This window comes from Octodon degus, unplaced genomic scaffold (genome assembly GCF_000260255.1).
Source record: "Octodon degus isolate 3935 unplaced genomic scaffold, OctDeg1.0 scaffold00060, whole genome shotgun sequence".
Classification (NCBI taxonomy): Eukaryota; Metazoa; Chordata; class Mammalia; order Rodentia; family Octodontidae; genus Octodon; species Octodon degus.
This window is the reverse complement of record NW_004524636.1, coordinates 12,222,804-12,247,124: the sequence shown is the minus strand read 5'-3', so window position 1 is coordinate 12,247,124 and position 24,321 is coordinate 12,222,804. Positions and strand designations below refer to the sequence as shown.

The 24,321-nt window shown below is 41.7% G+C and overlaps 1 protein-coding gene across 1 annotated transcript in view; it reads right to left on the bottom strand.

Moving 5' to 3' along the window:
• Sptlc3 (serine palmitoyltransferase long chain base subunit 3) overlaps positions 1-24,321 on the bottom strand; it is a 186,076-nt gene that overhangs the window by 5,610 nt on the left and 156,145 nt on the right. The window contains exon 10 of the mRNA XM_004634340.3: positions 4,345-4,480. Within this exon, the coding sequence (XP_004634397.2) occupies positions 4,345-4,480 (136 nt within the window). The remainder of the gene's footprint in view (positions 1-4,344; positions 4,481-24,321) is intronic.

Genomic DNA, 24,321 nt, shown 5'->3' with positions numbered 1-24,321 from the left:
CCCTGAAGCAAATGAGAGCTGGCATAGGCTGGAAGACATTAAACAAAGCAGTTCTATCCTAGAGCTGCATGTAGCATCATTATGTCTTCCACATATATGATAAGGACCACTGAAGGAAAATATAAACCCTGTATCATGCACTAAATATAATAGTCTTGATTTTTTTTGGGGAGGGGTGTTGATATAGGGTCTTGTAATGTAATTCAGACTGATCTTGAACTCACTACTGCCTCAGCTTTCCATGGGATGGGACTGTGAACATGTGCCCCATTCTTGGTCATTCTTGTTTATTTAAGTGCACATTTTATGGCTACAGTCACCTTCCATTAGTCTCCAGTTGTAGTGTTGTAACAAGACTGTGCTGAAAAGGCTACTGGGCTTTTTAGTCTACACATGTAAGAATGTAGAGAAGCATGACTTTTAAGTTATATCAAAAATTCTTACATGTGTGAGCATAAGAAGAGCTTTTGTTTTGGCTTAAGGGAACAAAACTAGAGAGTGGGGCCAGCTCTTGCCAGTAACTTTTGTGATGATAGATGCTATTACCTTTTCTAATTAGCCTGTTGTTTCCTTTGGCAATTCAGTTAGAAATTCTTCTGTCACAGTATCTGATGTTTTTGAACCACCAAAGATGACATACAAGAAGGTTGAATTAAATGTGTAGTTTTAATGAGATGTGCATACCCCTTCCCCATGGGCTGAAGCATGACAGGCTACGCTGTAATGTTCAAAAGAGCTCAGGTATAGCAGATAAAGAGAAATGGCTTTGAATTCTGAACACTGCTCCTATAACATATGTGAGCCTTAGAAAATAATTTGACCTCTTTTAGCTTGTGTCCTCATTTATTTTTTTAATTTTAAAAATTAATTAATTAATTTGATACAGGGTCTTACTATACAGTTCAGATTCATAGTGATCTCCCTGTCTCAGCCTCCCCAGCATTGGGATTATAGGCACATGCCACCATTTCCAGTTTTGTTGGCTGGCACAGTGCCCCTGGGGTTCTGGGGCTGGCATAACATGCCATACTGGGGATCAAACTAGGGTCCTTGCACTTGCCAGGTAGGCACTTAGACTTCTGAGCTATCTCCCCAGCCCAGTGTGCTCATTTATAAAATAGAGATAAACATCACAAGCATAGTAGATTGACACTGGGGTTAGACAGCCTTATATAACATGCAATCAGACTTCATCAATGATGGTATCTGTTATAGCACGTGTCTAGAAGTCCTTCTAAAGCCTCATGTTGTTGTAGGTGGCTGGATCTAGGGTGTATGATCTCAGTGGACTAGATATGTGATGCTGGGATTAGGGGTATGATTACTAAATTAGTGTACTAATAGGTTTGGCATAGTTCTGGGTGTGGATAATGCAAAGGCCCACCCTGGGGGGTGAGGGCCCAGGGACTGGATGGAATGTAAGGGGCAGATAGAGGGCTGCTGCTGTTGCTTCTTGATTTGCTGCCTTCTGCCTGCCTTGAACTGTTTTTCCCCTGGGATGTACCTCTGGTATGTGCCACCCAACCTTGGGGCCAGCTGGTTATGAACTGAAACCTCTACAAACTGTGAGCTGAAATAAACTTTTTCATCTTTAATTTTGTGTTTTGAATATTTTGTCAACAAAAAAAATAACTAAGATAGCATCTCTTGAAAAACAATCTTAAGTTGGACAGAACAAGACAGTTCAACATATATTATATAATTGGTTCAGAATGTAGCACACTGTTTACATACTACTTTTCTGAGAACTCTGCTTTTATTTATCGTTATTTTTGTTTTTTTAAGTGTATTTGGTTGTTACAGGGTCTCACTACACGGCTCTGACTCATACTGATCCTCCTGTTTTCAGCCTCCCCAGTGCTGGGATTACAGGCTTAGCTTACTACCCAAGACTCTATGGCAGCCCAACATTGAGGTGGGGCTGGTTTGGCATGTGGTGCCAGGGATTAAACTGCAGTCCCTACACTTGCCTAAGCTCACCTGAGCAGACACTTTAGCCCGCTGAGCTATCTCTCCGGCCCAGCTTTACCTTTATTAAAGTAACCAAAGATTTCAATAATTATCTGGATGACTATGGTGACTCAAACTTGTACTCAGTCGAAGCTCATAACAATAATTGCCATAGTAGAGTAATAGTGCTACTACTAATGACACTCACGTAGCAAATGCCTTGTACACACTATTGATATTACTAACAACAGTAGTATTAATAGTAGCACTTACATAAGAGGCAAGATGTCACATGCTATAGAGACCTTGTTTTTGCAGCGATCTTAGGAAGCAGGCACTATTATAGCTCATTGTATACATGGCAATCTGGAGTTTCCAAAGGTTGGGTCTCTTGTTCAAGATTCCTCAGCTAGGAAGAGGCTGAGTCAAGATTCTTTGATTCCAAATTTCTCATTACACTATAGAGCATGACTTTCACAGTACCCATGTTGTATTAGTGAATGTTTGACTAGAAATGCATCTGGAATTGAGGTGTGCTATGGCATAGTGTGATATCTGTTTGTAATTCTTATGTATGTCTTAAGAGGCTGGAAGGAAGATAAAAGTCTTTCAAAAGAAATATTCAAAAGAATGTCTTAAGGAAATCATAGCTATTTGTGGAGATAGATATGTTTCACCTGATTTATTTATTTTTTTATATTGGAAATGGAACTCAGGACCTCACATTTGCTAGGCAGGCACTGTGCCTCTGAGCTATATCCCCAGATATTTCATCTGATTTAAATATTATACAACATACAGATACTGAAATATTATATGGTAACCCATTAATATGTATAATTTTCATTGTCTTATGTATCAATTAAAAATAAAAATAGGACTGGCTATATAGCTCAGCAGATTGAAGAGCCTGCAAGCAGACTCAGGGGCTGGGGATTCGATCCCTGGGTCTTCTGTGTAGGCCCCACCCCCAGGATTGCTGAGACAGCAATTGAGACTGGGTGTGGTGGCACGCATCTGTAATCCCAGCTCTTGGGAGGCTGTTAACAGGTGGATCACTACAAGTCCAATCTAGTAGTGAGACCCTGAACATCCTGTAGATCCTTCCCTAAAATACCAAACCAAAAAAAAAAAAAAATTAAGAAATGCATTTGATTTTACTAATCATGCACCTTTTTCATTGAGATGTCTCATTTTTCCAACACTTGAGTTTCTAATTCTGGCTTTCATCATCAAAGTCAGACCTATCCCCATTTTTCTCTGCTCCACTACTGTGCACACTTGGTAGGCTGTCAACACCTGAATAAATTTATTTTGGGTGCTTTGTTTGAGCTCATGTTAAAATACTAGGTAGATATGAGCTAAATTTTCAATCTTCCTTCCCAAACATATCACCTCCCCAGCCACTTTGAATAAATACGGGTGTTCTTCTGTGCCTTCCAAAATCAGAAGGGAGAGCGATGTGTATTATGTGCTTCCTGGAAATCACCTCCTCTCCCTTTGGTATACAGTGATATTGTATGTGCCATCTCCATAGCATTCTATGTCATAAGATTCTCCATGAGGAGAATTTAAGGGCCATATGGTAGTGGTGTTAGCATGCTAAGAACCCATGTATGTGTTTTACAGCTTCTTATGTTGCTGTGGCAGAAAGTCACAGGAGGATATTTCCAAGACTCAGTTTTTCAATAATTTATAACTCAGTCTCATTCTCCATGAAATTTCAGCCTCTAGGTCCCCAAACCTCTTTTTTAAAAACTTGTTTCCTATATTGCAAACATTACCAGCCAGTTCAAACTGCTATAGTGTCAAGGAGAATGGGGTTATATTGGAGGGGAGTTAGGACCTCTAGTGTTAAGAGAAAGTTTCAGAGTGAGCCTAGGTTTGAGTGAGCCTAGCGTAGGGGTGAGGTTGTCTTTTTGATTTTATACTGCTGCTTGATTTGCACGACGTAGGAAAGTTGTTTCATTGCCCTCAGCCTCAACTTCTCCATAGTCAAAGGGAGAAAGTTCTAATTCTGCTTGGTTTGATGGCAATTTTGGGAGAAATAGTTTTCAAAAGTTTTTTTCTGAGAAGGATGCTCAGCCAGAGAGAGGTTCAAGAGTCTTTAATTTACAGTTGACATAAATTATTTCACCACATTTCCTGATCTTAGAAATGGTGTTAGGGAAAGAAGTGGACCTTAGAACCTGGTTTATTTTCTTAAAGACATGTGGCCAAAGTTCTGCTGATGACTGGCAGGGGCTACGGAGGGGCTGTACTGGTGAGTTCTGAAGCTAAGCGTGCCTTTCACGTACGTGACCTGATGGCTGTGCAGGAAAGCCCAATGCATCAAAAGCATCCCTATGGGTCGCTTGGGGTTTAGCATGGTTCTGAGAATCTCTGAATACTTACGCTACTTTACAAGGATGGTAAAGGAGCATGGGAACAACAGGAGAGTCATCGTTGCCATAGATAATGAATCCCATTTTCTTTAGCTTGTGTCTGAAGTATTTTGTGTTCTTTGCAAGCTGCTGTATTCTCTGCAACCCTGAAATGAGAGAGGCATGGACTCCAGTTCCCTTGAGGTGAGCAAAACAGAGGTCAGGTTCACATGGCAAGCATGTCTGAGTCTTTCTACTAGATTCATAAATAGTAGCTTGGAAAGGATTGCAGTTGGGCCAGGCTGTGTCTCCTGGGGAACAGGTCTCTTGTGCCTGGAAGATGGGGTAGGGCAGGAGTGCTATCAGGTACTACGAACAACTAAAGTAGGCTGGGTTATTGGAGCACTTGGAGGCAGGGGCGGTACATACTATGGATAGTCTGTGGTAAGTGCTTTAAACACATCAATGTGGGAGAAGAGTGTGTGATAAGAAGTGCATACACACACACACACACACACATCATATCAGTTGTGGATGCATGCTTTTTAGCCAACATGAACTGACTCCTTAAATTGACCCTCATCCATATCTCTGATTGAAAGACACTTTGTCCAAACTGAATTTGAAGAGGCAGCATATCCCTGGGCAAAGATTATCCCCCAGCTGAGAAGAGGACTGCTTTATGGTAGAGAGGGGGTGGAAAATGGGATCTTTGCTTTTTCTCAGCCATAAAAATACAGAGTTGACCCAAAACAGAAAGGAAGAGTAACATGTGTCCTTAGGAAAGTGTCTGGTCTTTTGGCCCAAAAGTCTATCCTTTGTCCCAGATGTGACTCCTAATGCAGGGGTCACACACAGGACACATCAAAAGGAATTTAAGAGCAGAAAAAAATTCTTTGATACCTGCCTGTTCCAGGCTAATGTCAAAGTGGGCAGTTGAATAAAACAGCCAGAATTAAGGGATGTTTTCTCAATGGGAATGACTAAGGTGGAAGATTGAAGTGTCTAGAAGTCAACCCAACTTTTTTGTTTGATGTAGGGATGTTATTTATTGGGAATGTGCTACTACAGTAGAACTGGTTGTCTATAGCTTGTCTTCCTTGTGACTGGTCAGGCATTCATTTCATGTTAGGTAGAGACCCTGCTCTAGAAGTAGCTTGGACATGAGTCACAGTCATTTCTAACTCTTCAGATAGAAAAAAGGCAAAAATTTTAGTAAACATGTCAACTGTGGCCATCTACTTCCTTTTTAGAAAAGATCTCATGTTTTGTCTTGGCAAATGGTTAAGCAGTGGAATTCTTCTCCTCAGTTTCCACCCTCCAGAGAACAAAGGTATTTGGGTAAGACTGGCCTTACCTTTCCTCTTTGCTACAGGAATAGCATGAAGCCTCAGCCTGGTCAAATGGAATACTCCAACCTGTTGATTGGAGTGTTGTTCAGTGATGGGACACTGCCACTGGGATTATTAGAGTCTTTTTTTTTTTCAGACTAGAATCCCAGATGCATAAGAAATAGTATCGAGAATCAACAAATGGGATCATATCAAATTAAAAAATTCTTCACAGCAAACAACCTAACCACCAATACAGTGGAAGGACAACCTATACAGAGAAGAACATTTACTAACTATTTCTAAGAGGACTAATATATAGGTTATATATAGTACTAAAAATTAGATTCTCTGAAGTAGAAGATTCAATAAAAAATGGGTAAATGTATGAATAAACATTAACAGAAGAAGCAAAGATGGCTAGCAAATACATGAAGAAATTTCAGCATTGCTGGCCATTAGAGAAATGCAAATTAAACCCACACTGAGACTCCATCTTATCCCAGAAAGAATGGCATCACCAAGAAACCAAATAGTAACAACAAATGCTGGAAAAGTTATGGGGGAAAGGAAGCCTGTACATTGTTGGTGGGAATGTAAAGTAGCACAACCACCATGGAAATCAGTATGGCAATTCCTCAAAAACTAAACCTAGACATTATATTTGACATACCTATTCTCCTCGTAGGCATCTTTCCAAAAGAATTAAGGACATCACATTACAGTGTTACATGCATACCTATGTTTATAGCTGCACAATTCACAATTTGGGAAGTGACCTATATGCCCATCAATAGATGGATGGAAAAAGAAAACGTGGTATGTACACACAGTACAGTACTTCTCTCTTATAAGGAAAGATAAACTTGAATCACCTGTAGGAAACCAGATACATCTTGAGACCATCATGTTAAGTGAAATAGAGAAGCCACCCAAGCTTAAATGTTTTACCTCTTATATGAAAATTAAAAAATTTAAATAAATAGCAAAATAAGAGATATAGGAAGTAGGGAGAAAAATGTCTTCAGTGGGAAGGGCATCAAGAGATAGAGAGAAGGGCTGGTCAAATAATAAGGTGGAATAAAGCACCCACAGGCAGGCGCAGGGGCTGGGGGTTCGATCCCTGGGCCTGTCATGTTGGCCCTGCCCCCAGGACACATTGAGACAGCAATTGAGACTGGGTGTGGTGGCATGTGCCTGTAATCCCAGCTCTTGGGAGGCTGTAAACAGGTGGATTACTATGAGTCTGATGTAGTAGTGAGACCCTGAACATCTGGTAGACCATTCCCTAAAATACAAAAAAAAAAAAAAAAAGAGATGGAGAGGCAATGGGTGGGAGGGGCAGGGAATTAAATTTTAGTAGCTGAGGTACACACTAATTAAATAATCACACAAATATCTATAAAACTGCAGTTGTGAGGAGCACAAGAGCATTTTATGTGGTGCCATGAGAGCTCACATTAGAGAAATTGGAACAAATGTGAGACAGTCAGTAAATGGTGAGTCAACTAAAGTTAGATGGATGAGGAAGTATTAGGCAGAGAAAAGTCAGAGAGGAGCATGTTAGGTAGAGAACACAGTGTAATGGTGCTATGGTCCGCAGAATGGGGTGGCTCAGAACGGAGCGAATGTGGTTGAGTGTGAAGCAAGGTGAGGCTGAAAAAGTAGAAGTGTGTTTTAGAAAGTTCAGAGAGTGAGTCTAGAGGGACTGTAGAATCTGGTATTTAATCACTGGAGGGAGGAAAAAGGAGAAACAAAGGGGAAGATACAGGAGATGGGGGGAAGTCCATTAGATTTAGCAACATGGTGCTCATTGACAGCTATATATTCTGGAGAGGGAAAGTTGATTTTCAAGAAGCAGGTAGTTTCCAGGGCAGTTTACTTTATAATGCTTAGGTCCTTTTCTTTTCCTTCTCTACTTTTTCAGAAAATAACAATATACACCACCTTCCAGCTCCAGCTTTGTAACATAAACATGAGGGACTTGAAGAGGTGCAGGACCATCTGTATAAATCCTGTTATGTAGACCTAGCCTTTAGGAAAGTGGTCTGAGACACACTGATGCCTCCCTTGGAAACCATTCTGTGTACAAAGAGTGGCATATTGGAAGTGCAAAACTAGAAACTGGGCAAGAAAATATTTGCCTTCATTTCAAAAAATTTACCCATACACTGAAAGACAATGTTTAGGGATAAGAACACAGGAGGACAAGTGGACAGAAGAAAAAGAAGTCTATGATAAGATGTGTTATACAGGTGATTGGAATGAAGGCACAGACACACATCCCAGCCACCAAAATGCATTCCATATGGCCTGTCCCACGTGCTTGGTGCATTTGTTGATCGCTAGTTACACAATCAACAGATGACTTCATCAGGCTGGGCCTGATGATTCCTAAATGTTCCCCCTCAAGACCAGAAGGATTTCCTGGCCTGGAAGTGCACAGATGACTTAAATTGCTTTTCCCAATGGCATTATCTTTGCACTTGCCCATAATGTCTCATCTATCACTGGGCTGCCTTGCTACTTAATTGGCCCCATCGGTCCCGTGTGTGCCTTGATTAGCCCAAGTAACTGGATCATCAGCTAATGTCACCTCTCCACGGCTTCTAGAGCCTTTAGAGACTTGGCTAAGCAGATTATAATATCAGTCTAAGAGGTATCAGACTTGTAAGAACTGAATGTTTTATTTTTATCCTGTCTTTTCTATCTTTGAAGCACTTATTAGCACAGTATGGTTGACAAGCCATTATGACACACTTTGTGGTCACCATGTTTTCCCATATAGGTCACTATAAATGCCTTTGAGGTCTTTGGAGCTGCCCAAAATACAGCTCCTTTCAATTACACTATTGCTCATTCTTCAAAATTGGAAACATTCATGTTCTTTCAGAGGGCCTGGGGGCAGAGAGAATTTGTACATATAAAACGCTACTCATCTAGACAGGATGTGGGTGATTTTATTAATTACATTGTGCTTTGAGATCCTTGCTTCAAGAGTGCTTTGTAAGGACAGGGGTGTTTGGCATAGGCATTGCCCTTGCCAGGGCGGCACCTGGGACACTGGCGATTGGAGGCTGCGACCAAATCTCCTTAGAAATATTCAAGTATATAAATATAAAATAGTTTCTGGTCCTTCTTCCACAAGTGATGTAGAAGACAGAGAAGATGCTTGATCAGATAAGTGGGCAAACGAAAGGCTTTCTTAGGTAGGTTTCTGGGGAGTTTATCTAAATATTTATTTTGCCAAAGTCTGGGCTCTCTGAGAAGATTGCTGAGTGCAAAAAGCACAAACTTTGGGGTTAAATGGACTAGGAATCAGATTCTGCCTGATACTTAAAGGCTTAAGCCCTCAGTGTTATCTGTGAAATAGGGACACGCTTATCTCACAGGAGGGCTGGGAGAAATAAATAAAGTGGCTAATGCAGGGAAAACACTCAGCGCTCTATCTGGCACCCAGCGAGTATTCAAAAAGTTAATTATCTCTTTCAGTAAGGCTGTAGTTTTGCAGCAGCTTTGATGTCACCTGGGAATCATCTGGAGACATTTGCAAAATCCCATGCGCTACCCATGCAGCTGAATCACAGTCCCTGGGGATGGGGAGGGCATGGATTTTGGTCATCATAAGATGCCGACAAACAGACTCAGAAGTCTCAGCCACCATTTTTGTCCACCCTTGGGGCCATGCATGTTCTTGTTCGGGGCCTTATCTTGGCTGAGCCTTGCTCCTCAACTGCTCATGGGACATAAAAATAGGTAGGGCAAATAGGACAACCTCTTGCTTGGGGTTCTCAGAGAGTACATTTTGTGGGAAAGACCCACTCCCCTGACACCTACCTGCTCCCAAGTGCACACTGGAATTTAGATAAACAACTGCCAACCTTCCTTTTTAAATGGGGGGGGGGACAGTAAAATCAGGGTGACTATTTCTGCAGACAACCTACACATTGCTCTTCCTTCCGTTCTGATTTCTAGCCCTACCAGCTTGAGAGATAGGCTAGGTTAACAGAGGCCATGGAAACTTTAACCTTCCCTCCAATGCTGTTAAAACAAAAACAGCTGGGGCCGAGGAAGGAAAACAAATAAAACACAAAGCATCTTACTACAAAGCTTTGCAGTCCCCTAATAAAAACAATGGTCTGTGGTGCTTCCAAAAATATGTTTGGGACAACTCTGTCTCCCAGAGGACCAGAAGGAATTATGGACAGTGGAAACTACCAGAATGACCTGTCTTAAAGAAAGACAATTTCTTCCCTATTGAAGAATTTTTTTTTTGCTCTGCAAAAAAAAAAAAAAAGAAGGGCATTTCCCTCTGTAAGATCAGGAGGAAAGAGAATTTGCCAAGCTGGTGGGCTAATAGCCTGCCACTCTCACTTTCTCGCAGAGGAAGCATGAATGTACCCAGATGACTGCGAGTGACTTATTTTATTATCTCCCAGGCTTGACAATGGACAGAGGGAAATATGTACTACTTCCTTCTTAAAATATTGAGTACACCACCACTGTCCAACTACTAGAAGGGCCAATCTCAAAGCACTTTTAGTTAGCCTTGATTGACAAAGGTGGTTCTTGCCTCTAGAAATGGAAAGGATCTCTCCGTAAGACACTGCCAATCATTTGAGAAGTCGATATTTCTGGAAAAAAATGAACCGAGGAGGAAAATTAAATTGATAGGAGGAATGCCTGCTGTATGCCTAAGAGTGGCCCTTCCTCCTCCTGGGTCTGCCCCATGGATCACTGGCTGCTCCCCATGGCATGCTGAGAGTGGGGTGTTTGGAGGAGACGTGGCAACAGGAACCTAGTGTCTGTTATTTTAAGTTCTGGATACCAGTCAGAACATTTTGTTTCTAACACACTCAGGGGCAGAGAGATCTCAGCAAAGATCAAGAGGCTACAGAGCGGCAAGAATCATAAGAATCACATTAGCAGTGACAAGCTTCCCAGCAGGGTGGAGAAAACAGCATTTGGAGTGGTTTGCTGAGAGCAGCGCAAGTTTTTATCAGGCACCAAAGCTCTTCCTTTTGATGTCAGGATTCCAAGGTTATGGCATGTTTTATAGTCACCTACACATGTTCCCAGGGCTCCCCAGGCCACTCAGTCATGCCCCTGTGGAATGCACACAGAAACAGGCTGGATACTGTGGTCAGGGGCTCTCTGCAGGCTGACTTCAAGCACTCTGAAGACACCCCTGCCTCCACTTCTCTGCCAGCTGCTCAAATACGCCATTAGAGAGACAAGTGAGACAGGAGGTCTCTCGCACATCCACTGTGCACCAGGAAGTGGTGCTTTGGGTCCATTTTTACAGAGGAGGAAAGAGGCTTTGAGATTAAGGGAAACACTACCCTGGTGACCTGGAATAAAACCTGGCTATGCCTATCAGACTTTCAGCCTGGTACTCTCAAAGGTGCCTTAACAGCATGAATCCGGTGGTCATGGATAGGTGTATTTAATCCAAGAATGACTGTATACAGGAGCTGGACCAGTGACTAAGGTGAGGATAGAAGATAAATTCTGAGACTGTTTGGAAAGAAATAATCTAACAGGGAAGATACCAAATAATATGCAGTGAGAATTAAGGGCCATGAGACAGATATAGTCATTCTCATTGTCTTATTTTCTGGATACTTATTGAATGAACAATCTGACTTAATGTTAGTTTGCTTTTAAAGAGAAAGCAATAACTTAGTGGCTCACTAATTATGGGATTCTTATAGAATTTTACATACTCAGAGAGGTAATTTGGAATGTTAGGGATTTCTGGAAGCCTTCTTATATCAGTGATTCCAAAGCAGAGGGACACACCAGTATTCTGGAATTTAAAAAAATGTATCTCCTTTTAATTTCTTCTATTTTTAGAATGCATGTATTAACCTCTCTACATGAGATTCTATTCTAAACTAATATACTTATCTCATTTTTTTTTTTGTGTACATGGGATTGAACTTGGTACCTTGCACTTGCCAGATTCTTGTGCCACTGAGCTATCTCCCTAGTCCCTCTTTAATTTTTAGAATGCACATAGTAACTTCTGTACTTGAGATTCAGTTTCAGAACTGAGGTTGAACTTAAAAACAACCCCCGGAGTTGTGAATGTACCCCCAGTTAAGAATCACTGCTTCACATCACAAATTATGTTGACTCTAAAACTAATGACTGATCATAATTTAATATGCTAGGAAATAATTCCACTTCATTTCAAAGAATTTTTGGGCTGTCCATCCAGCTGATTTGCATATCTGCCTTGATTCTTATTTTTTTGTGTGATGAGAAGCATGTTACTCATCATCTCCCAGCCTTAGTTTACAGATCTACTAAATGGAGATAATAGTGATAGATATTGCATGTATTTCCTAGGACCATGAGGAGGAAGATTAATTTAGTGTTTGCTTCCTTAGAATTTGTTTTGTATAAGTAGTTGTTGTATTCAATAGAGGATTAAATGAGGACATATTCACTGTTTTCAAGAATCTTATAAACTAGAGAAATTATTGTGATCATAAGTTAGAAAATCAAGCACTCCATGAAGGACATGCTCTGGAAGACTGGAGCAGAGATCTGGAGGTAGTAATGTAATGTATTCTGTGCAGAAGTGTGGTGTAAGATACAGGAGCAATTCGGGGTTCAGGAATGGATGATAGCCATGGAACAAACAGGGGAGTCAGAAAAGTTGGGCTGCAAATGCCACTCTAACAGCCAGATTTTTTTAAAAAATTATATATTTGCTACAGGGTCTCACTATGCAGCTTGGACTCATAGTGATCCTCCTGTTTTTAGCCTTCTCAGTGCTGGGATTACAGGCATGCACCATGATGCCCAGACTCTATCTCTGGCTCAGAGTGCCCTGGGGGTGGGGCCAGTGTGACATGTGGAACCAGCGATCAAACCCTGGTCCCTGTACTTGCCAAAGCAAGAGCTTAGTCTACTTAGCTATGTCACCATTCCTAAGCCAGATTTTTTTGGTAGGTAATGAAGAGCCATGGCAGTGGGATGAACAGAAAATGGCACTCTGAGTGGAGCTAGGAAGGTGAAATTTGCAGTGTACAGCACATGGCTTAGGATAAGGGTAGCCCTGGAGGTGACCAGACCAGCTAGCCAGCCACACAGTGGCAGCAAACCTCCCAAGTAGAAGAGAAGATACACACAGCAATGCCAGTTTGTGACAAGGAGGCAGAAGGAGTGACAAAACACAGGTTGTAGGCAGAGCAATAGGTTTATAGTTCTACAAAGGACTCCTTGAGAAGCTGCGCCATAAAGCTGGCTACGTGAAAGCCCACTGTGCGGCAGCTGCCTACGTAAGTAACACCTCTGATTTCTAAACTGTTTGCTTAGAAGGATGCCCTGGAGAATTCTCCAGCAGTGAGGGGATGAACATAAATACTGATGGAGAGGCCCAGCCTTTTGCGATGCCCTCTATAATTATGGCATCGTGCAGGCTGGGGAGCTAGCTCAGTGATCTAAGCAGGTGCCTGGCAAGCACCTGGGGTCAATTCCCGATACTGGCCCTGGAGCCGAGGATGCCCCGTACTGGTCCCGAAACCAGGTGTGGTGGAGCACTCCTGTAATCCCAGTGCTGGGGAGGCTGATAGAGAAGGATCACTATGAGCCTGAGCTTCATAGGGAGACTCTGTATCAAATAATACTAATACTACTAATAATAATAACAACAGCAACAATAATAAAATAATGGCATCATGGCAAAGTGATCAAGAATTGTGAACTCAATTTCCTGGGTTAAAATCAAACTCCATCATCTTGGGCAAAGCACTTCAGTTTTCTGTAACTTGGGTTCTTATCTTACAAAATGGCAATGATAACAATAATAGTATTTATTTTATATTAAAGTCCTAAGAAATGTTAAGGACCTAGGGGTGATACACGTATACCCAGTATTATTTAAAATGTATATATTTTATACAACAGATTTCCATTCATATTTCATTTGACAAAATTCTATGACTACAGCCATTAATTTGACGCAAAACTTGAATGCCTGGATTTGCTCTTTAAGGTTGGCCCTGTGGTCAAGGTCACTCTAGCTTCTCAGGTCTGTGGTCTCCTATGTCCTGCTGGGGCTGAAGATGTGTTCCCCAGTACACCTCTGTGTCTCAGAGCTAAGTGTTCATCAATTCACAACATGAAGCACATTGTCACTGAGATTGTGACCACATAAAGTCCTCTTAACAGAGGCTGACAGCCTTGGGACCTACATTACACACCCTTAGCATAGCTCAGATGTAATCCTTAAAGGGGATTAGGTGCTTCCTAAAGAAAGAGATTATAAATTAGGGATGTGATGGGAGGGAAGCTCCAGGATGAAAGGGGCACTTGGTAAGTAACAGAAAGAACATCTAGAAGCTGGGAGTGGCTCTGAGCGACAGTCAGCAAGGAGAGAGAAACTTCAGTCCTACAACCCCAAAGAACTGAGTTCTGTCACATGTATGAGCTTGGAAGAGAAGCCTCAGCTCCAGACAAGACGATGACAGCTGACACCTTGACTTCAGCCTCAGGAGAACCTGAGCAGAGAACAGCCTGTGCCCAGACTCCTGGCACAAGGAAACCATAATAAATGGGCATTGTTTTAAGCTGCTGTTTGTGGTAATTTGTTATGCAGAAATAGAAAGCTAATACATTCCCTCTAGCCCAAACACACACATGGTGGGCTTCCTCCAGCATGAACCCACTTGCTTAATCCTCCCCAGCTGTGGCTGGCGAGGTAGTTGGTTTTCCCAGAAAAATTCTCCAAACCAGAGTGGATCTGAGAGGATTTTGTTGCTTGGATGAAAATGAGCCCATGATGGGAAAAAAAGAGGCTAATGTGGGATCTCAGTTCCTCTTCACTCTGGAAGACACTACCGATGGAGTTGGGTGCTTTCACCAGTTGAACTGAATCAACATGGAATGTCATGTGTGTGACATCACAACTGCCCCATCTATATGTGGGAAACAAGTGGGAAGAGGAAGTTCCAGGAGGAATCATGGCATAAAGGGATATCTTGTTTGTAGGGTGGTGGAAAGGAAGCAGCCACGCTGTCCTTTGGACTTCATGCTGTCTAAGAAAGCAAATGGATTCCCCTTACACTCTTGCAAGAGAGAATTTTTGAAAGGCTCTGAGAAAGTGCAGAATTTACTGGGCTTCTATAAAACTGTGTACTTGGCTGTCTCTTAAGATGAAGTAAATGAAGGGGCCAAAGGTTCTGAAGCGGTTTGCTCACAGTTTCTCACTGAGGGGGCAGACATCCCTTCCTCGTTAGTTTTTGGGGCTAATTCTGTGTTTGTTAGACAGCAAGAAGCTAACTTACAAGTACGTTAGCAGCAGTAGTGTGGATAAGCAGTGCCTGTCACCTTGATTGCTAACCCTGACCTTCAGTCTGCACACACAAAAAGACCAGGTAGAACGCTTTTACAAACCCCGGCACAGGTGATTAATCATGGGCCAAGGCAGGCCCTCAGTTGAAAGCCACTGGAGCGTAGCACCTGACATCTGTTTTGTATTAGCAATTGCTGAAATGCCAGTGGCCTGAAACCATTTAGAAAACGCAGCTCTCCGCACCCTCTCCTTCTCAGCCTCTTTCTGTGTCTCCAGCTGGTAACCAAGTGGCAAATATATTTAAGTAGCAGCAGCTAGTTCTTCCCTCAGCAATGTCAGGGGCCTTCCATGCCAGAGTCCTCAGCTGGTGCCTTTTGGATGGAATTCTCTGTCATCATCACCCCCTTGTATATGTCAAGGGACTCCGAGGGATAGAACTTGCAGTTGCTGAGTTCGATGGGGAGGAAAAGGTGGTGAGAAGCGAGTTTAGTATTTCCTGCGCTCTCTGCTGGGATAGAAAACCAGAAACATGAGAAGATCTTTTAAAGCTGGGTGACTGTTGTAGTTTTGTTGCTCTGATAATGGTTACTTTTTGATTTTTACTGAGACAGAATTTCCAGGGAGGAGTAAATTTCTACAGGGGTAGCCTCATGATAAGCTTGCTGATACCAGTGCGAGAATGTAGGGTGTTGCCTCAAACTAGCAACGACAGGTGAGGAAAGTCTGTGACTGAATCTCATGTCAAAGATAAACAGTAGGAAAGTGACAAAATCCCTCTCGAGAAGTTATCACTGTCACCTAATGTACTCTTTTCCTCCCACCCCCTCGATGCCTTAAATCTTCCTACTTACTCCTGTTTCTTAAACTTCTCATGCTAAGTGTAAAAATATGTGTGCCCTGTTTCAGGGACCAGAGCAAAGGCTGAAGGTCACAGCTGGAAGGGGCTGGTGCCACTTTCTCCCAGTCCACACTGGGTTAGGAGCAGGGTCAATACCCCACCTGCCAATCTCATGATAAACCTTCACAAATGATCAGGATAAATGGAATAATCCCTACAAAATGAGTTTAAAATGAGGCATGGTTGTATTTTTCAGAGAGAAAATACTTCTCTAAGTATTCTTTTTTCCTTGATCTTTTCTCTGGAGAAAGCAAATGTAACGATCGGTTTTCAAAATTAATGAAGTTGAAACACGCTGGCATTTTATTTGACTCTTTTCTCAATAACTGATTAAAACCTAGAAATTTCATCTTTAGAGAAAAAAATTTTCAAGTGCCAGGTCTAGCATAAGAGTGCACTGCCTGGTGTGAAGTTGTGGATCTAGACACAACAGCAAAACAAACAGCTCTTAGTGCTTCTTCAAGTAGAGGAAATGCTCAAAGTGATGTTGATCAAGATCATATTTTTCTATTAATTGATCTAGATATGGAGTCTCAGTTTCATGTCTCTGTCTGATCTCAGAATTCAGTTTTCCTTTGTGCCAAGTGTTGGCTAGCGAAGGTGATGAACATCAGAAGTTCCATCCTTCCTCAGTCTGTTAACTTCCTTTTGGTCTGTGGTCCCCAAAGAACCCAAAGAAAACAGAGAGTTAGAGCTGATTCAAAATAAACCTTTACAGCTCAGGTAATCAGCCTACCTGAGTGTGCATGTTTTAAACTGCATTTTACAATTTTCTGATAATGATGCTGTTGTCTGTCTCATCATAGGTCATTTACTCCAAAATAAAAAGTGCTAATGTTTGTATGCTACTATTTCTAAGATACATTTTCTCATCTGTAGCCTGAATTTTACAGTCTTTCTAATTTTATGTCATTTTAATTTCTTCAGAGCAAACTTTACCCTCAGGGCACATTTTCTGTCTCCAGGAAGCATATAACAGTGGGAATTTATCAACATAATAGTGATATCAATGTCTGCCATGACATGGACCTGAGTTCTGCAAAAAGGAAGCCAGGAGAGTTGTAGTAAAAGTCAGACCAGTAGCCCTGAGATGCCCTATAAAAGGGAGAGATTCATCTTTAGTGCCCTAGGATTTATTTTTCTTTTGTTATTAGCATGTTTATTCTATTCCAAGTTAATTTATTTAGTAAGTCAATAGAAAAAGATTGGGAAAGTGACAAAAAAATATACAAGATCTCTCATATGTCCATCATGGAGTTTGACAAAAGGATATCCTAGACTGTGATTAGCTACTGTGGCAAAGACAAGTTGCTACTCACAAAATTGTTTCCTTCTTCTAGGCAGGTGGTTCATTTCCCAGACTCGTTTGTGTTTAGGCAAAGTCACGTGATTAAGTATAGCCAATGGAATTTGGGCTGAAATGTGATGTGCCCCACCAGTCATGGCCCATGAGAAAAATACAAGCACAAAGTCCTTCATGCTCCTTACCCTCTTGGACGCAGCCTTGGAAGCCATATGTGAAGCTAGAGGAGCCACTAAATGGATGGAAGCTAGGTTCCTGGCAGAGAATACTTTGCCCAGCAGGTATTTCTTCCAATTCTGGAATTTATAGGAGGAACAAAAGTACATTTCTGTTGTGCTTAGCCACTAATATGTTGGGACTTGTCTGTTACAACTAATATAATGTAGCCCTTACAAAGAGGGATACTATGAAAAACTATCAAGAAATCGACATCCTAATGCATTTCTACCTTTTATTATCGGTATACTACACAAAGAAATCCAAGTTTTTCTATAGGAGTTGTAATTTCTCAACCTCTTATTACTAGTTGCCAAATAATGTCATAAACATGTAGATTTTCTTGATTGAAAAGCATCTGAAGGACAAATCATCATGAAGAACGATTTTTTTGGGTCACCATCAAGCTGATCTGTGTGCCTGTCCTGATTCTTATTTTTTGTGTGTGTGTGTGATAAGAAGCATTCCCCTTTCATTAGGAAGGGGGAAGTGAAGGAAGGCAAAGAAAAATGCCATTTTGGATGCTTAGGAATGAACTTACTCTCCTCTATTCCAGAAATGAACTGGCATAGATAGGGAAGATTAACTACCCATAGTACCCCGTTTCTGCTGATTACATGTATAGAAAAATCCAGTGCACTTTTGAGTTTTAGATGGTGTCTCCATAGGAAACCTTAAGTGAGGGATGCAGCTAACTGCCTGGATAATTAAATGGAAAGCTCCATAGTTGCTTCCTTTGTTTGTGTGATATTGGCTTGGGTTGTCTACTGTCTTATTTCTATGATGTCTTGAAAAAGGAATCTAGATTTTGCAAGAATCTAGATGTTTAGGACTACACTCACTCATGAAGTGAGTATAATTCCAACATGCGAAGAAAAATAATTCCACTGGAAACCTGTAAAGAAATATAGGGAGTGGGGCTGCCCATTAGCTCAGTTGTTTAAATGCTTGCTTAAGCAAAGCGGTCAGGCTCAGGATACTGTGGTTTGATCCCCAGATCCTCAAGCCTTACCAGACCTGCGCTTAAGGCATCCTGAGCCAGAAAAAAAAAATCCATCTCAACTTTAGATTGGGTGTGGTAGTGATGACTATAATCCCAGCTCTTGGGAGGTTGTAAATAGGCCGATCGCTATGAGTCTGATCTAGTAGTAAGACCCTGAACACCCTGTAGACCCTTCCAAACAAAATAAAACAAAACAATTGGGGGATGGGGAGATGGCTCAGTAGAATAAGCCCTTACCTTGCAAGCAAGCACAAGGGCCTGAGTTCAATCCCTGGTTCCAACAAAAACAAAAATAAAAACAAAATATATATATATATGTTTAAATTCCAAGTCCTGTAAAGAAAATCTGCGTAGTCCCAAATCCCATGTCCAGTATCCATTTAGTCACATATTTGATGCCTAAGGCACAATTAAATAACTACTATCTGTTCAGAGATCTGGATTAAGGTCGTATGTGTGGTTAACAGCGGCAAACAAGTGCAAGAGACTGGAGAGACAGAGGTTTGTCTTTTGACTGGGTTAGGCTTAAAAGGATGAAGATGCAGAGGAGTACTGGAGGTAGAGAGTGGATGTAGTGATTTGTGGGGACAGGTAAGAACCTTCAGACAGAGGAAAGCCCTGAGCATACTCAGGAGGTACAGAGACTGGCCAGAGAGGGGATGAGATGCTGCCAAAGTTCATACTGAGTGGTGTCTTTTATTCAGTCAGCATATGATTTTGGAGTTCCTGTTTTCCCTAAATGTATCCTTTAAATGTACAAGACTTATTTTTCAGCAGCAATGTGGGCATAGCCTGCTGAAGTAAGATTATTAGGCATGTCAACAATTGGAATTTTGTTGCTGAGAGAAGATATCATGTCTACATCTTTTCCTCTGAATAACTACTATGAAGACAACAATATGCAAGGTATTAATTATTGTAACTGTCCTACTGACCTTCTTTGAAACTGTTTCATTGCTATTTTTTTTACCTTTTTTAATCACTAAAATGGATAAAAAATAAAATCAAATAAAATTAGACTCATGAAAAAAAGGCAATTGGAATTTTGCATTTATTTTCTTTAGCAGCTGAATTTCCACTGTTCTGTGTCTTTCTTCAGATGCAACTGATCACATGATTACAAACAAGACAAATATTTCCATGAATATGATAGCAACAGATTGTCTTGGGCTTCAGAGAGCCGGTGAGACAACCACCGTGAAACAAAAGCGAGGAGAGGGTAGCCTCAACTGTGAATGTTATGGGTTTGCCTGAAGCCATGTTTGTGAACTAATACCAATTTAAGTGCTGGCCGTTAATTATAGCTAGAATCATCCCCGAGTTTTCCTGTCTCTATTTAACTTTTGCATTTAAAAAGGCTGATGTTGCACACAAATTCTAATGTATGCCAGTGATGTAGACCTTCAGGTAAATGAGTCTGCAGATCTGAAAATGGCACATTAGCAAGGCTGCTAAGTAATAAAATATTCAATTTAATAAAATATTCAATTGTTGCTGCATCCTGTTAGGAAAGTGAAATTATAACAAGAACCTTAGTATGTCACGTTCAATGAGCACATTAGGTTGAAAGGATCATCCTTTCTTTAAACAGTGCCCATGTCATTCAACATCATGTCATCAAAATTGTATCAATTACAGCAAGAAGATGAGAAGCCAAGAGGACGGTGATGATTATAGTGTAAAGTCAAGCAGATCCCACAAAATTACAGGAAAAGCCAAAAAGCACTTCTTTCCAAGTTAAGAGTATGGAGCATTGGGTCATAAGTTATTCTTACAAGAAATCAACATTTAGCAACTTTTGCCTACTGTGGCTCTCCTTTCTTACCGAACTGATTCTACCTATGGAAGAATCTGAATCATCAGGAAAATTATCTTCTATTCAAAGGACAGTGAGTTATTGAGAAAATGATAGTACCTCTATCATATCCCTGCTACTAGGCTGAATAATGTAGTTAATGTTGTGATCATGAACTCTGATGACTGTTCATGCTGCCAAAAGTTACACAAGAGCATAGGGTTTTGGGAGGCTGAGGCAGGAGGATTGCTACCGGTTTGAGTCTTGCCTGGGTTAGTAGGTAGGGATAAACACACAGGGCTAATGGGGGCTGTTGTAAAGAATATGTGCTTCATGATGCTTCCTGTGGGCCAAAAACTGTCTGCTACTCTTGTTGTCATTGTGGACACAGATGTTGGGTAGGACTGGCAAGGTGCTCGAAGTAACTGGTTGGACAGGACCAATGTTTTGATTTAAAAAAAGTTTTAAAGAAGTGCATCATGTATATGTCAGGCTTTCTTTCTTGTGGTTTACTCTTTTTTCTTCTTCCTCCATTTCTGCTAGGTCTTCTACCTCTGTCTGCCTTTACCCAAACCGAATCCTCTGTTTTCATGGTTTCCCTCTGTGCATGCACCCTCACTTGTTTCCTTTCCTTTACATGGAAGCATGGTTCTGCAACTTGAGCCCGGATCAGATCCCCTGTAAAGCTGGCTGACCCCAGGTAGGGCTCCTGCTTCAGAAATACCTGCTGAAAGACTAAGGAACCCCAGGAATGGCATTGTGGGTGCTGCCTCTCACCCCAGGGCTTCCACTCTTTGAAAACCACTGGTACACAAGGACTGCACCATAGCATAGTTGTCTCTAAAACATGGCCCCTGATAGATACTTTATCAGCATCAGCATCACAGTGCAACTTGGAGCGGATACATTTCTTTACAATTCAACCTGAATGTAGGCCGTGAAGGGAAGGACTCAAACACAGAGGTGGAAGAGAAAGCAGAGATGTTTATTTTCTGAGATAAGTGGGAAAGTGAGAAGAATATCTTTCGGTAAATATTTGTTGAGAACTGATGTTTGCCAGGCACTGCTATTTATAAAATGAATGAAGTGGACAAACTGCTTCTTCCTCTGGGATCAGGAGTTTGCATTTTAATGATAAAACCCAGAAATAATCAGATACACATATAGCTTTTAAGGTACTAATAAATATTATAAAGCAGAGAAAACGAGGAAAATGCAGGGACAAGGTGAGTGTACTAGGGCTTGCCTGGCAGAACTGCTCTAGGGAGCCCAAGGGCGGTTGTTGCTCCCTGTGCTTCAGGGACCAAAGGCTGCTTACACACCAAGCCAGGTGAAGGTGAGGAGCCCGAGTCCTGAGGATCTCCAAAGGCCACAGCCTGGACCGTAGGTACCAGGAGGTGGGATGCTGACAGAAAGTCCCAAGTGGAAGATTCTCATGCTTTGAGACATATTTGTGTTCTTGATTTTTTTTTTTTTTTTTTTTTTTTTTTTTTTTAGGAAAGGGTCTATAGGGTGTTCAGGGTCTCACCACTAGATCAGATTCATAGTGATCTGCCTGTTTACAGCCTCCTAAGAGCTGGGATGACAGGCACACTCCACCACGCCCAGTCTCAGTTGCTGTCTCATCGTGCCCCTGGGTCAGGGCTGGCATGGCAGGCCCAAACCCCTGGCCCTTGTGCCTGCTTGCACGTGCTTTAATCCACTGAGATAATTGGCTAGCTCTGTGTTCTTGTTTTTGATACCATGTATTTTCTTTTATGTGGATATTATAAAAAGAAAAGTCAATCAGCATGGAGAAGAGTGATTCTTAAAGGGGAAAGAGTTGGGGGAGAGACAATAGAGCAAGGTTGGGTGACAGGTACCCCAACACAGATATCATAGGTATGTTCCAGGGTTCTGCAGAAGAGTGGAGGCTATCGCTCGCAGTATCCTCCTACAGAGGTTCTGTGTGACTAGAAGAGAAAAGCTCAAAGACTCATACCACAAATTAATGGTAAGGAGATAAAGATGTTTGATCAGTGCACATTGTACAGATGTATTTAAATATCATACTATACTCCATTAATGTGTACCACTACAACTTTGTAATAAAAATTTTAAAAAGTTTAAGATGGAATTTTTTATCACTCCAATTTGGTCAGTGCACAGATCATATATGGATATTGAATTATCATAATGTATCCCACAAATTCGTATGAGTACAATAATCATCTTAAAAAAGATGATTTTTGGTATCTCTGTGGAGAACCGAACAAAAAAAGCAAAGGCAAGACTGGGGAAAATGTCCAGGGAGCTGCTTCAGGGAGAGAGGTTGCAGAGAGTGGTAGAGATGGGAGACACAATCAGATTCTGGAAATGCAATAAAGAATTGCTGCAGAAATTCGGATAGAATAGAGATCAGATTTGAGAGCAAGGGAGAATTCTGAGATCAGCAAAAGTTGCTGTAGAATCTGGAAAAGGAAAGGAAGGAAACAGACAACTGAAAAGTCATAAGAAATTGATCAAATGTTTACTGTGTATGAAACATCATGCCACGTTTAGTGTCTCATCATCTAATCCTCCACCTCCTCAGCTGTCACTGGAGGCGCTGAGGATAAAAAGGCCTGCAACTCACCAGTAACTGGGTGAACGGAGGGTCCTGGCATTGCATCCCTTGTGGTCTGGCCACAGAGCCCAACCTCTTTCATCTGAGCAACCCCACCTCTAATTTCTCTGAGAGAAAATGGTTACAGAGAGGGAGTTGAGGAAAGGGGGTGTAGGGATGCAGGGTCAAAGTTGGGAGTTGAAAAGGAATGTTGACTGATTAATTGAAAAATCTGCATCAAAGATTTAAACAAAATGAGACAACTGTTGACAATGTCTCCTTCGGGGAGCTGGTGTGGTTTGTGGCTCACTCTCCTGGGGCTGCTTGCACCATGCTGATGAAGAAATAACTGAGCTGCAGTCTTACCAGTATTCTCCAAAAGTAACCTCACTCACTGAGTGATCCTGTCAGCCTCCACCACTGGTGTGGCTCTGACTCCTAGCTCCCAGTCCTAGGAGATCAATGTCCCCACGATCTCATTCAGCATAAACACTGACCTGCAATCCAGCAGGCTGCTGAGATGGAAGCTGAGTCATGACATATTTATTAAGCTGAGGACTGAGTCTGACATTCAGAAGAACACCAAATTAATTCAAGACACATTTCTTGCCCTTAAGGGGTTACAGCACTGGTTGTGTTGGGGAGGGGGACCACCCAACATCCATTAGGATGGAGAAATCAAATCTCCACTTGGGGCTTACTGCACTGCAAGGAATGACAGGCCAGGAGATTAAACGGGGCTTGGTGCATACGGAATGCACAGCCTTCTGTAGCCCCTTAGCCAGAGTGCATTAACTCGACCAGCAGCCCGGCTGCAGAGTGGAGGTGGCTGTTTGTGCATAAACATTGTCATTTCACTGGGGCTGCTATTTCATCTTTGAACCTTGGCATCAAAGGAACACTGACCTTACTCCTGTAGCTTGCCTTTCTTTGAAGCGTATGGCTTTGCATTGCAGATTAAAGTGAAGACATTCATCAAGGAACAGATCTGGCCAACTACTCCTCAAACTCGACCCAAAACAAAGCCTTGAAAGGCTCCAGTCACAGTTGCAGTGAAGTGGGCTGGAGATGAAGGCTTGGAGCCAGGCTCCTCTGTCTCAGATCCTGTCAGGCAGCCCTGCCACGACACAGTGCATCCCTTTGAGCACTGGGCAACTTTACCCCGAGAGTCAGTCTATCTCTGTGGAAGGGTAAGCTAATGCAGCACTCTCAACCTGTCTCATTCATTTTATTTAAAGCAGGCATTGTTGTAAATGAGGCCAATGTGATTGTTCACTGTGTGCCTTTGAATTCATCAAAAGATGTGCCAGGCGGGACCACCTGAGACTTGGCTGATGAGTGTGTAAATTTGCTTTTCTGCTATTTCCTTTTGTTTGTTTCTTTGAAAAGAAATAGTTGTATCTTTCTTCCCTGTTTTCTTATCTTGGCTCTAAGGAATAGACTGTACACATGACATTCCCCCCAACTAAAATGGCAAGAGGAGTAAAGTGAGAAAATTTAACTATGAGATTGACAATACTAACAAAATAATTCCCCAAGTAGAAGGCAGAGGGAGGGAGGGAGGGAGGGAG